General features: G+C 35.0%; 1 protein-coding gene across 2 annotated transcripts; it reads left to right on the top strand.

Annotated features, from left to right (window-relative positions):
* Positions 1-761: 761 nt before the first annotated feature.
* Positions 762-12783, top strand: LOC126671231 (DExH-box ATP-dependent RNA helicase DExH5, mitochondrial). Of its 2 annotated transcripts, XM_050364981.2 has the most exons (19): positions 764-1271; positions 3407-3558; positions 3638-3725; positions 4095-4337; positions 4972-5067; positions 5235-5423; positions 5534-5693; positions 5822-5952; positions 7048-7215; positions 7303-7575; positions 7910-8104; positions 9003-9206; positions 9361-9430; positions 9527-9675; positions 10779-11084; positions 11268-11327; positions 11441-11593; positions 11685-11795; positions 12049-12783. In XM_050364981.2, the coding sequence occupies exons 1-19, from the start codon at positions 891-893 to the stop codon at positions 12508-12510; spliced, it is 3591 nt and encodes a 1196-aa protein (XP_050220938.1). In that variant the 5' UTR covers positions 764-890; the 3' UTR covers positions 12511-12783. The 2 variants fall into 2 exon arrangements, with proteins under 2 accessions (XP_055961196.1, XP_050220938.1); XM_056105221.1 differs by lacking the exons at positions 11685-11795; positions 12049-12783 and having other exon boundaries at positions 762-1271; positions 11268-11358; positions 11441-11520.
* The last annotated feature ends 132 nt before the right edge of the window (positions 12784-12915 follow it).

The following is a 12915-nucleotide window of genomic DNA, read 5'->3' as shown; positions in this document are numbered from 1 at the left end:
TATTTGAAATCCATAGGTTTAGGAGTTATTTCAAATCCTCAATTTTGTATGTGTTAAAATTAACTTGAATTTGACTCAAATCCAAATTCAACAAATTGTACAATCCAAACAAAGGATTTGGCTCAAATCCAAATCCAAATTCAAACCCACCCTTATCCAAACGCACCCTTAGAGAAAAAGGCCATATGTGTCTAAAATGTTTGACTCAAAATCATTTATGTCCTCATATATTGTAAATATGCAATAAGCCTCTTATATTTTTTAATAGGCTCATTTAGCCTACTATCATTTTTCAAAAAATGGTCATTTATGCCCCTTACGTGTAAGGATCCAAATGAGTCAATTTAAAAACGTTAGGAGTATATTTACACCTTTCCGAACCATAAAATATATAAATGATCCTAATCCAAACGTTAGGGGCAATATTTGACCGTTATTCCTTTATATTATAGTAGATACTGACTATTAAATAATTGAGATATTTTATGATCATTGATAAAACTTGTAACCAATTTGTTTCCAGACTCCAGTAATTAACATAGTAACTCAAATAAATTAGCAAAACCATTAATTTTGCACCGGCTTTTATCTTTTTATCTATACGCCCTCGTATCAATACGAGTTAGGTATATTTGTACGCACCTCAGTAGTTCCAATTTGCTGTATGGACCCACTTTTAAAACATACAAAATCTCTTTATATTCCACGTGCCACACAAGCGCGTGTTTTCAACACTATCCAGTACTATCTACCGTCCGTCACCAGAAAGAAGCACGCACTCGTTTCTGTTACTCAGTTAATAAAATAAAAATAAATAAATACTCAAAAAGCTGCAACCAGTAAACAATCGAAACAGTTCCGGTGAAACGCCGGCGTTTTACAGGTCTCGCATGCTCTGTTCTTCTCGGCAAGTTCCTCTCCTTAATACAGCGCACTCCAAAACCCTAAAACCCTCACTAATGAAGGACCGGCCGCCTTCTTCTTACGGCGCCGTTTATGTTCCGCCACATCAACGGCCCCGCTCCGGCATTACTACACCGAGCTATAGCGAGTCTAAAAAAGTTGTTGAGAATCGTAATCCTCATTATTATCAAAGTGCTGTGTTGAATTTAAATCATAAAAATAGCTACCATTTACCTTATTTACAGCAGAAGAACAACGGTGGGAGTGATGATAGTAATGGCAATAATTATAAGTTTATTTCAGCTTATGATGATGGAGTCTATGAGGAAGGAATTAATCGCGAAATGGAATCGTCTACTGTTATACCTGTGAGTAAATTCGTATACTGGAAATGATTTTAGTTGACTTTTAATCTGTCTTACTTATTTTGATAATGAGCGTTTATCTTATGCAACGGTTGCCAGGTAATCTTTAATTAGTACTTTTTTATTATTATCATGAAATATGCTGCCAAATGCCATGACACAACAATTGTGTTGTATAATTTTCCTTTGATAATTACAGTGTTTGAAAAATTTCTGTTTTCTAGGACGAAGTAGTATGATTTTAGCTTTTGGAGCTATGAAGTAATGTTTTGAGATGAATCTAGACTTGCCAAAGATTTGATGAAGAGTGGAGTCCTTGGTTGCTTTTTTTAGGGCAAGTTATGGATTAAACCTTGATGTGTACTGAGATTTCTTATACATTTACAATCTTATCAAATGCCAATAATGGTGCCAGTAATTGTACCATCGTGCAGCCTGTCCTAATGGTTGTTTCATTTTATTTTTTAATTTTTGATAGTTGGGAAGGGGAGCGCCTGTGGGAGGAATAGAACAAGATTAGGAGAATCCTGCCCAACGTTTATGTCATTTGAGCTATAGCTCGTTAGTTGTTTCATTTTCTGCTTAATATTCCTGACAGGGTTGTTTTTAGTAGCAAAAGCTTTAGTGGAGCTTAAATAACTAATTTAGTAATAAATTTTTAATCTTAGGATTCAGTATGTAAGGCTTCTCTTTTTATAGGAATTGGTTGCATGTACTGCTGGTAATGCAATGTTTGAGTATGGTTTTACTGACGGTTAACTAATTCTTGTAAATTGGTTTAATGATTGTCTATGCTTAGTTAAGTAGTGTTTATTGATTTCATAAAATTGGAGATTTTTTACAATTTTATCACATTCTTTTTCCCAACAATGGAATTTATTATTTTAGATGGTCAAGGGCTGGCCTACTATTTCCTTATGTTTTGTATTTGTACTTTGCTTTGCATTATCCAAGGGTGGAATTCATAGGTTCTTGATTATTAATATTGAACTGTAGGAGCTCACATAGTTGTAAGAGTTTGGTGCCATTGATATAGAAGTTTAGGATATCTTAGTATTGATTACTAAGATATTGCATTGACATTAAAGCAGTCAAATGGCAAGAGACATCAGAGTGCAATTTGAATAGGACATTAGGAGCCAAAATGATATGTAATATTTGCTACTAGCTGGTGCTAGAACTGGGGAAGGGAACGATCCATTTTGCAAGATTAATTTTGAGAAATTTACACTATCAGTTAGCTGGGAGTTTTTATACACAAGCACACATGTTAGTACAGAGGTTGGGTGCCAGAGGAGTTAAAAGAGAGTGGATTGAAAATACTCTCTCAGTTTCATATTTATATGCAAGTGCCTAGTTCATTCTTTTTTTTGATTGTATAGGGGCCATTATAAGGAAATAAGAAGAGATCCCATGTATCTATTAGTCTTCCTTTTATGCATAGTTCTGAAATCTGGTCAAATTCTTGTAGAGAAGGGGTGTGATGCACATTCTAATGTCACAAGTATTGTATTTTTTTGGATTAGTAATTCACTTCCAATTACAAATTTTGTATAATGTAGCTAAATGATATAATATTGATAATTCCAAAGAACATAGTTGAGCTTTTATTTGAAATAAATTCGTCTTTCATGAATAAAATCATTACATTTAATATTCTCAGTACTTATTAGTTAACTTATTATTTTCAATAGAATTCATAAATGAAATTGAAATAATGTTGAGAAGTGGCAAGGCAAGGTGTTATTCTATGGTTTTTTCTTTTTAAAAAGCAGCCTATTTAGTTATGTTTATATTTTATATGCATAAAAGGGGTTGCAGAGATCCATCAAAATTTATCTACAATATTACATCATTAGTTATCCCAAATTAATCATTACTCAACATACCTTTGGAACTCATACAGCTCCCTCTTTCGCTCTCTCTCTCCCAAATGGATACACACTCCTTGGAGTCCTTGCAACTCACCATGTAGACTTAAATTTGATATTTTTTACACTGTAATCTGTAGTATTATGCAACAAATGCAATCCTTGGATCCATTACATGTCCTATTCTTCTTGAATATATATAGTTGCAATTTTAGTGTACTCTTTTTGTGGTTATTGTATACTATACAATTAAATTGTGTTTGTCAGGGTGCTATCCTTTCTGATAACATTGAGGAGTGGAAACGAAAGTTAAGTTTGCTTTTGCGAGATAAGAAGAAAGAATTGATCTCAAGGGAGAAAAAGGACCGACATGATTTTGATCAAATAGCAGCTCTGGCAAGCACAATGGGCTTATATAGGTATCTCATGTATCATTTGATAGATACTTTAATTTGCTGTCGGTTTCAGTTAGTATTCTCACTTCAATTATTGTTGCAGCCATATATACGAAAAAGCTGTTGTTTTTAGTAAGATCCCACTGCCGAACTACAGATTTGATTTGGATAATAAGCGGCCGCAGAGGGAGGTATTTTCTCTTAGTTGTATTGTCTTAAATAACCAATGCGTGATTTAATTTGACTTGTACTGCAAAGTAAGGCTTGCTTTGCAACTTTCACCAGTAATACAGACAAAGATACCTCTTTTTTCTCGTTTTGCGCACCAGAAATTATTATCTCCCATTCCTCAACCTTTCCACTTTGACACTCTTAAAGCATCCATTCCAATTATTTGCTTTTTTTTTTTGAATTTCCCTTCCTGATCTTTTTTAGATTGCCTCTTTCTGACTTGGGAAGTGGGATAACTTTCTGTTTGTTTCTGGTCTGGCATGTCTAACTTAATTAGCTTTCTTTAATTTTAGTCATAAGCATTTAATCAAACAGTTAAAAATGGGCAGGTGAACATACCTATTGGTTTACAAACAAGAATTAATGCTCATCTTGGAGAATACCTCTCCCAGAAGTCCAAGACTAAGGAAAACTTTCCAGATTCTTTTTCTAGATCAAGCAGCAATGGCGGTAATGCCGCTGATGAATCGCTTTTTGAGCTGCCAGAGCTTCCTGCATCCAGTAAGATTGTCATGGAAAAAATTCTACGGCAGAGAAGTTTGCAACTGCGTGATCAGCAACATGCTTGGCAGGTTCAAATTTCCTTGAACTTATGGAACTTTTCTTTTTTCTGTTGTTACAAGAACATATCTCTATATTGAACGCTTTCTTACCTCACCAGAAAGTAGCATTACTGGCATCTACAACCGAATATGAAAAGTAAAATTTGCACAAAATATTGCGTATGAAAGCTATCTTTCCAGTTCTAATTTGTAAATGCTGTACCGTTATACTATTCTTTTTAGTACAAGATACAGTTCTAAAATTTAGAAAAATTCGAGACATTACCAAGTAGTAGTAGTTGTCAATTGCAGAAAAAAAACCAAAAACCTACTTTGGAATTTATGCAACACGTAATAAATTTTTGAATGTATTATATCCTATATGTGCCACTTCAATGCATTGCTGATTGGTTCTAACTTGTACAATTGTTAAAACACGCATGGGAAGTGCGTTGCCATGTTCATGCTGTAATTGGTGTGTAATTATACATACACTACATAAGACTAAATAATAGTTGTCCACGTTTCGAATGATAAGATCTTATTTTTAGCTTTTTAATGACTCGCCCCTTTCTTTGCTACTCACATATAGTTATTGTGGTGCGAATTAGTTATGTTTTTTTTTCTTCTCAAATTTGATTTATATTTTTTTTTAAATTAACAGAATTCTCTAGATGGCAGAAAAATATTGGAATTTCGGGAAAACCTCCCTGCTTATAAGGCGAAGGATGCAATATTAACAGCCATTTCACAGAATCAGGTTTTTAAACTTTAATATGTTATTTTGCTCCACGCTAAATTGTTTATGGTGCCTATTCTTCTTATGAGAAATGGAGATATTAAACATGATGACTTCATGAGTTTTGAACTCATTGATACTATATGGCATTCGTTGCTCTCATAGTGATGCTACTTCATACTTGACAGGTGGTTATTATCTCAGGGGAAACTGGTTGTGGTAAAACCACACAAATTCCCCAGTTCATATTAGAATCTGAGATAGAATCTGACCGAGGAGCGTTCTGCAATATTATATGTACGCAGCCAAGACGAATATCTGCTATGTCTGTTTCTGAAAGAATTGCTTCCGAAAGGGGAGAGAAATTGGGTGAATGTGTGAGTTCTATCCCAAGTACTGTGGCAACACTTTGCCAAATTACAACTTTTCTATAATTGAAATGAGGAAAGCATATTGAATATGATTTCGTTTTTTCTAATTTTTAAAGGTTGGATATAAAGTTCGGCTTGAAGGTGTAAAAGGAAGAGATACCCACCTTCTCTTTTGTACCACTGGCATTTTGTTAAGAAGATTGCTTGTTGATAGAAACTTAACGGGAATAACTCATGTTTTTGTGGATGAGATTCATGAACGTGGAATGAATGAAGGTAAACTCTTTGAGAAATTTGTGAATGCAAGATTTTACTTCTTCCATTTGTTAGTAAATTTTCTTTGTAATCTAAAAGAAATGCGTGGATGATTAAATCTGACTCTTTCAAGGATCATATTATTCTAGATTTTTTGCTTATTGTCCTTAAGGATCTCCTCCCTCGTCGTCCCGAACTTAGGCTGATTCTGATGAGTGCCACCCTCGATGCGGAGCTTTTTTCTTCCTATTTTGGTGGAGCACCAACACTTCACATTCCAGTAAGTCAAAATGCTGCAATGTAAATGAAAATGACCTCAATTAAATTGTAATGGATAGGTCAGGTGATTGTTATTCGAACGAGTCCTTTGCTCATGATAGTTTATGATTCAAATTTCAAGTGACTTATCTTTCTAATGTTTTCCTCACTGCTTATCTCTTCATTCAGAGTAGATCTCATATTAGCTTATCTCTTCATTCATTGTAGCTTTCATATTAGCTTATCTCTTCATTCCTATAAGCTTATAATTAAATATAATTACTGAATATAGATTGCTTCCCACTCTATCTTTATCAGAATTAATGTCTCTACTCCATAAACATACCTTTTGGGCTTTGAATGTTAACTATGATTGTTTTGTTGATTAAATTTGGTGAAATATTTTATGCATATGTAATGTTTATGCTTAAATTCTGTTGGTATGCTGGAACATCCATTGCTTTTTTAAGTTGTAGTGGAGCCCATTCCTTGCACAGATATGGTAGAGCGCTTAAGAATTTATTAATCAGTATGTACTGATCTGAAGATTATTCCCGTGGAATTGTGTTTCTCTGCCTCTAACTACCAGCATTTGACATAGTGAATAGACTTTGTTATGCTGTTTGAATCCTGTGGTTTGGTTCCCGAAACAATTTGGTAGAATTCTTAACTATACATTAATTTAACGTGTTGATATTAATATTTCTCCTTCAGATTTGTGATTTTCTGCCTTTCTCCTACCGCATGTGCACAATGAATCGAACTTATAGCTATAAAGATGAATAAGTTTGAATAAGTTTTCTCCATACGTTAAAATAAGAGATGTGTGTATAGAAAATTCTAAGTTGGTTTTCATCTGACTGGGGCTTTGTACTCTCTTTCATCCTGGCATTCAATAGGTCTGACTTAATTTCCTACTTCCGTTGAGTCGGATGTTTTCTCTGGTTAAATTATGGCTGGTTAAACCGTATCTATGGAAGGCATCTATATGTTGCAGAGTGTAAAAACTATAGCTTTTGTAAATGTCCAGATTGCTTTACTCCTGCTGGAAGTTATACCAAAATGCAGATATATGATAAGTGTGGTCTAATCAAGGGCTCGAATCTCGTCATGGCAGGGATTTACCTATCCAGTGAGGACTTATTTTCTAGAAAATATCCTGGAAATGACAGGCTACAGATTAACCCCGTCCAATCAAATAGATGACTATGGTCAAGAAAAGGTCTGGAGAACAAGTAAACCAGCTCCGAGAAAGAGGAAAAGCCAAATTGCTTCTGCTGTCGAGGTATCTGAAGTTCTTATAGATGGTATTGCTTCTCGCATTATATTAATTTATTCCTAATTCCTTTTGATTTTGGAAACTTGCAACCAGGATGCACTAAGGGCTGCTGATTTCAAGAATTATAACCCTCAGACTCAGGAATCTTTGTCTTGTTGGAATCCTGATTGCATTGGATTTAATTTAATTGAATATCTTTTATGTAATATCTGTGAGAATGCGATGCGTGGTGCTGTTTTAGTTTTTATGACTGGTTGGGATGATATAAATTCCCTGAAGGACAAGCTCCAGGCTCATCCCATTTTAGGAGATCCTAGCCGAGTCTTGTTGCTCACTTGCCATGGTTCTATGGCTAGCTCAGAGCAGGTGAATTCATTAAAGCTTATATGTAATCATTTAGTTGTCAATCTCATCAATTTCTATGTTATTTGTTACTCTTGTCCTACTATCAATCAATAATTTATCAACATTTTTTGTCCTAAATAATATTTATCTGCTGCAAACTAAGAAATATCGACATATTTTTTTGTTCTTTTAAACAAGAAGGAAATTGGTGCTGCAGTTTGACTTCCTTCTTGCCTAAATGCTTTATTTTTTATTACTTAATGGCAAATAACAATAAGTGAAAAAGAGCATTCTCTTCGTTTTCTTTCTTACTTTAAATAATTCTGAGAATTTTTATCTGAACTGCTTCCTACAGAGGTTAATATTTGATGAGCCCAAAGATGGTGTGAGGAAAATAGTGCTGGCTACTAATATTGCTGAGACAAGTATCACGATCAATGACGTTGTTTTTGTACTTGACTGTGGTAAGGCAAAGGAGTCCTCATATGATGCACTAAACAACACTCCGTGTCTGCTTCCTTCCTGGATATCTAAAGTTTCTGCTCAACAAGTAGGTCTTCTTTGCCTTGACATTCAACCTCTAAATTAGTTAGCAGTGTTAGGCTTTTAGTTGTTACCTTGTGGAACTAATGAAGTCGAAGCAATCGCTGACTCGTGAATTTTGAGGTGTGGGCTTTTGCCTACCACCACCCACCTTTGAAAAATGAGTCTAGTTTGTCTGCTTTGATAGCTTAGAAGGTTGTTTTAATCCAGTCAATGATTGATATTTCTTCTATGATTCTCATTTTGCTGGATGTCTTATAAATTGAAAAAAAATAAAGCTCATTGACATGTGTTAGTGGGCTTGTAGTCTAATTAATATAGGGTTTATCATTCTTAACAACATTGTATCTGTACTGCATCAGTACTGTTGACTATCTAGCTAGAAACGGATATTTTGGTGTTTTAAAGTGGGATAAATAGCGAATAAAAATGCAGACATTCATTTATTAGGTCAAGATTTCTCTTCGAAGCCTGCTATGAATATTATGGTCATATCAGCAAGTAATTTGTTTGAAACAATTAAAATTAATTGTCAAATTGACTCCTATGTTGACTTCTATAGAAATTTTAGTCTTCCGATATGAATTTATTTGCTGGTCGTGTATAATTCTTCCTGCTCATCCCTCTCCTCTCAATTTATAAGCCAAGAGCCAAAAAGATGTGATTTGATGGATCTTAAATAAAATCAGAAAGTATGCTGAAGGAAGATTCCCAAATGACTCTCGTCATCGTACACTTTACGAGTTAACGGTTGGAATGATTTGATGTAGGATTCGAGTCGTTTGGGGATTGAATCTTCTGTTTCTATTATGTACTTCAATTTTTGTATTTATGCAGTTTCGTCCGAGGACCATCGTACACATTAATTGACTATGTTACTTTTCTGTTCACTGCATATGATATAGAGGCGAGGAAGAGCTGGCCGTGTTCAACCAGGAGAATGTTACCATATCTATCCCAGATGTGTTTATGATGCTTTTGCAGAGTATCAATTGCCGGAAATCTTAAGGACACCTTTGCAATCTCTTTGTCTGCAAATTAAAAGTTTGAAACTTGGAAGTATTCCTGAATTTCTATCCAGGGCTTTGCAGTCACCTGAATTACTGGCAGTAGGTTCAATTTAATTCTTGTATCTTATTTCCTTATTTATGTGGCTTATTTGAAATTCCTTTTTAATATTTTATTAGAGAACTTATTTCACTTCATTCATGCAATATTTTTAGCATTTCTGACCTCTCACTTTTTATGTAAATTATTTTGTAGGTTCAAAATGCTATTGAATACTTGAAAGTGATTGGGGCCTTGGATCAACATGAAAATTTAACTGTTTTAGGTAGGTTAGATGCTGATTTTACATTTCTTTTGATGCTCTGACTTATGCAAGCATGTTCCTGGAAATATTTTAACCACATCATGTACTGCTTGACAGGAAAATATTTGACTTTGTTTCCCATGGAGCCTAAACTTGGAAAGATGCTAGTAGTAGGTGCTGTCTTCAATTGTCTGGACCCCATTTTAACAGTTGTTGCTGGTCTTAGTGTTAGAGATCCTTTCTTGACACCAATGGACAAGAAGGATGTAAGTCAGCTTCCAATTTTCATTGCCAGATGATGGTTATCTGCCTGTATGCATTAGTTAAGGTTAATGTAGAAGAAATTACCATTTATTTCGATTGACTAGATTTTATCCTTAGTGGATATTCATGTCTGGCCTCAATTAAGAAGAAGTGTTTGTGTCTGCAAAGTGGCACTTCTTGTGAACTTCTGTAGGAGCAAGTTTAATTTCTTGATAATTTGCATTTGATCCAACTCCAACCTATAAAAGATTATAACTTTTGTTGGTTCCTACATATCCAGTCCTGAGTTTAGGTTAAAGATTGGCATAAATCATCTGTTTGATGAATCAAAAATGTCCAACTTTGAGTAGGATGGAGATAAAGATCCTTGTAGTGATTCCCAAATAGATTGGATTTAAGTATTACTTAATCCCTGTTGATGAACTTCTAGGAGAATATGTTCTAAAATATATTAACTCTCTCCATCTAAACATTATTGAAGGTCAAGTTTGATAAATATTTTTAAAAGAAGTTGAATTTCTTAATTTCCCCCCTCAATATGCCACTTACTGAGAATTGAGGGGTCAAAATGGAATTTCCTAGTCATCAACGCATACTACATACTTTGTACATGTCCCACAGAAAAGAGGGGAGAAATCTTTTGAGGCCCTTCTCAACTTCCTGAACTCTATGTGCGCAAAAAATAAATTGAGCTTGCAACCTTGTACGGATCATATGTGTACGGACAGTGTACATTATCAAATTACTTTCTGTTTCTTTATATCTCATGTTCTCCTTCGTTTTCTTTTGCTTCCTTTATTGTGCCGTTATCAAACATTATTCCATATGGCAATACTGCTGGTTTTCGAGTTAGGCCATTAAACCCTCAGTGGCTACTTGTTTTGAAATAAATATTATCAATCCTTAGAGTTTTAATCTTTAAGCAATGCTACCAGTTATCGAATCGCATCAATGGAGTCTGAAACTGGGAACCAACCATTATAGTGTAAGGTTTTCTGAGTGTGCAATAGGTCAAGTTTATCTCTAATGTTGCACTTATTCCATGACTACTTGTTCCAATGCTTGCCGAATCTATATTAATCAAATTATTTACATTAAAATGCAGCTTGCAGAGGCTGCCAAATCTCAGTTTTCCCATGACTATAGTGATCATCTAGCCCTTGTCCGGGCATATGAGGGCTGGAACGAAGCTGAAAGAAATTTTGCAGGGTATGATTACTGCTGGAAAAATTTTCTCTCAGTACAATCCATGAAAGTTATTGAATCTCTTCGCAAGGAGTTCTCCTCCTTGCTCAAGGATGCTGGCTTGGTTGATAATAACACAGCCATCAGCAATGCATGGAGCCATGACGAGCCTCTTATTCGAGCGGTTATTTGCTATGGCCTCTATCCAGGAATTTCCTCTGTTGTGGTTAGTTTTTTTCTCTTGCTGTTGATCAGTGTGATTTGACACAATTAATTTACAACACTTGCATTTTTCACATTTTAATTGCTGAAAAAAAACACAAGGAAAAAGTGTAGTTTGAATAAATGATTAGCATCCTTCTCTATGATCTTAATGAGCATCTAAGTTCTAATATAATTTTTAATGCAGCATAATGAGAAGTCATTTTCACTGAAAACTATGGAAGACGGAAAAGTGCTTCTTTACTCTGTGAGTCTTTCCTTTCTAACTGCTGACTCCTGTAAGGATTTCCCTTTTAGGACTACTAAATTCTCCATATGATCTTTTATTTTGATTTAATCGAATGGTTTTGTTTCCTCTAGAACTCAGTCAATGCCCGAGATTCTAAAAGTCCTTATCCATGGCTTGTTTTCAATGAGAAGATAAAGGTTAATGCTGTTTTCCTTCGGGATTCAACAGCCATATCTGATTCAGTTTTGCTTCTTTTTGGTGGAAGCGTCTCCAAGGGTGAAACTGTTAGTATCCTTCTATCTGCCCTTTTCTTTATATTCTGCTGTACATGGTTATAGTGATAGTTGTCTGGAATGTCGCTTGATGCTCTGGCAGGATGGGCATTTAAAGATGCTGGGAGGATATCTGGAATTTTTCATGAAACCTGATACAGCTGAAATGTATCAAACTTTGAGGAGAGAACTTGATGAACTGATTCAGACTAAAGTAAGTGAAACCTTGGAATTCTGCCTGATTTGACGTGATTATAATACTGTTATCATTTACTTTTTTTTATTACATTAGTGCTTTATATATTTTTTTATTTCGAAAGATTCTATTCCACAGCTATCATGCTGCCAACAGCTATCATGCTGCAATAACCCACATTTTGTTCTTGCTGTTTGTATGCTGGTTTTTGGCTGAGAATGGTATCTAAAAGTTTCTTCATTTGTTAAATTTTCGGTGTGAAAATGAACAGCTTTTGAATCCCAAGATGGATATAAAGTCTTATCATGAGCTCCTCTCCGCCATACGTCTACTTATTTCCGAGGATCCACGTGATGGTAGATTTGTATTTGGTCGTCAGGTCCTGAAGCCCTCGACAGTATCTGTTACGGTACCACAACCAGCTTTAGTTTCAAGCACTGATAGTGGACCTGGAGGTGATAATTCTAAGGGTAAGCTCCAAACATTAATAACCAGAGCCGGATACACTGCGCCAACTTATAAGACGAAGCAGTTGAAGAACAGCCAATTTCGGTCTACTGTGGAGTTCAACGGAATGGAAATTATGGGGGCACCTTGTACCAACAAGAAGAGTGCAGAAAAAGATGCAGCAGCTGAGGCGCTCCAGTGGCTGATGGGGGAGACCCAGACAGGCCATGAATACATCAATCACATGTCGATGTTATTAAAAAAAAGTAAGACTGCTCATAATTGAGCTAGGATTTTAAACTTTCCGCTTGGTGGTTTCATCATATTTGCAAGTTGCGACAATGTTAAGATGTCGATTCAATTCCTCTTCGCTCTCGTTTAAACTCGGTTTCTCTATTTTAGACGCAGCTGAACTGACATTTCCTGTTTACTCCGCTTTGTGGAAGTGTATTATGACGCTAGAGACCCCATAAATCTGTACAGTGTCAGTAGTTGAACTATTTTTAATTCATAGTAGCGTGTTACTCTTTTACGGTTATCAATTTATTACTTCTGTAAATACTTATGAAATTTATTTATAAAAATACACCTTAACAATAAACATTTTATTTTACTTTATTTTATTGATTAAAAAGGAGACTTGCAAAAAGATTATTTTATTTATTTGTAGTTTCTCAATTCTTTGTGAAAA

This window comes from Mercurialis annua, linkage group LG3 (assembly GCF_937616625.2).
Source record: "Mercurialis annua linkage group LG3, ddMerAnnu1.2, whole genome shotgun sequence".
NCBI lineage: Eukaryota > Viridiplantae > Streptophyta > Magnoliopsida > Malpighiales > Euphorbiaceae > Mercurialis > Mercurialis annua.
This window is presented reverse-complemented; position numbering and strand designations above follow the sequence as displayed.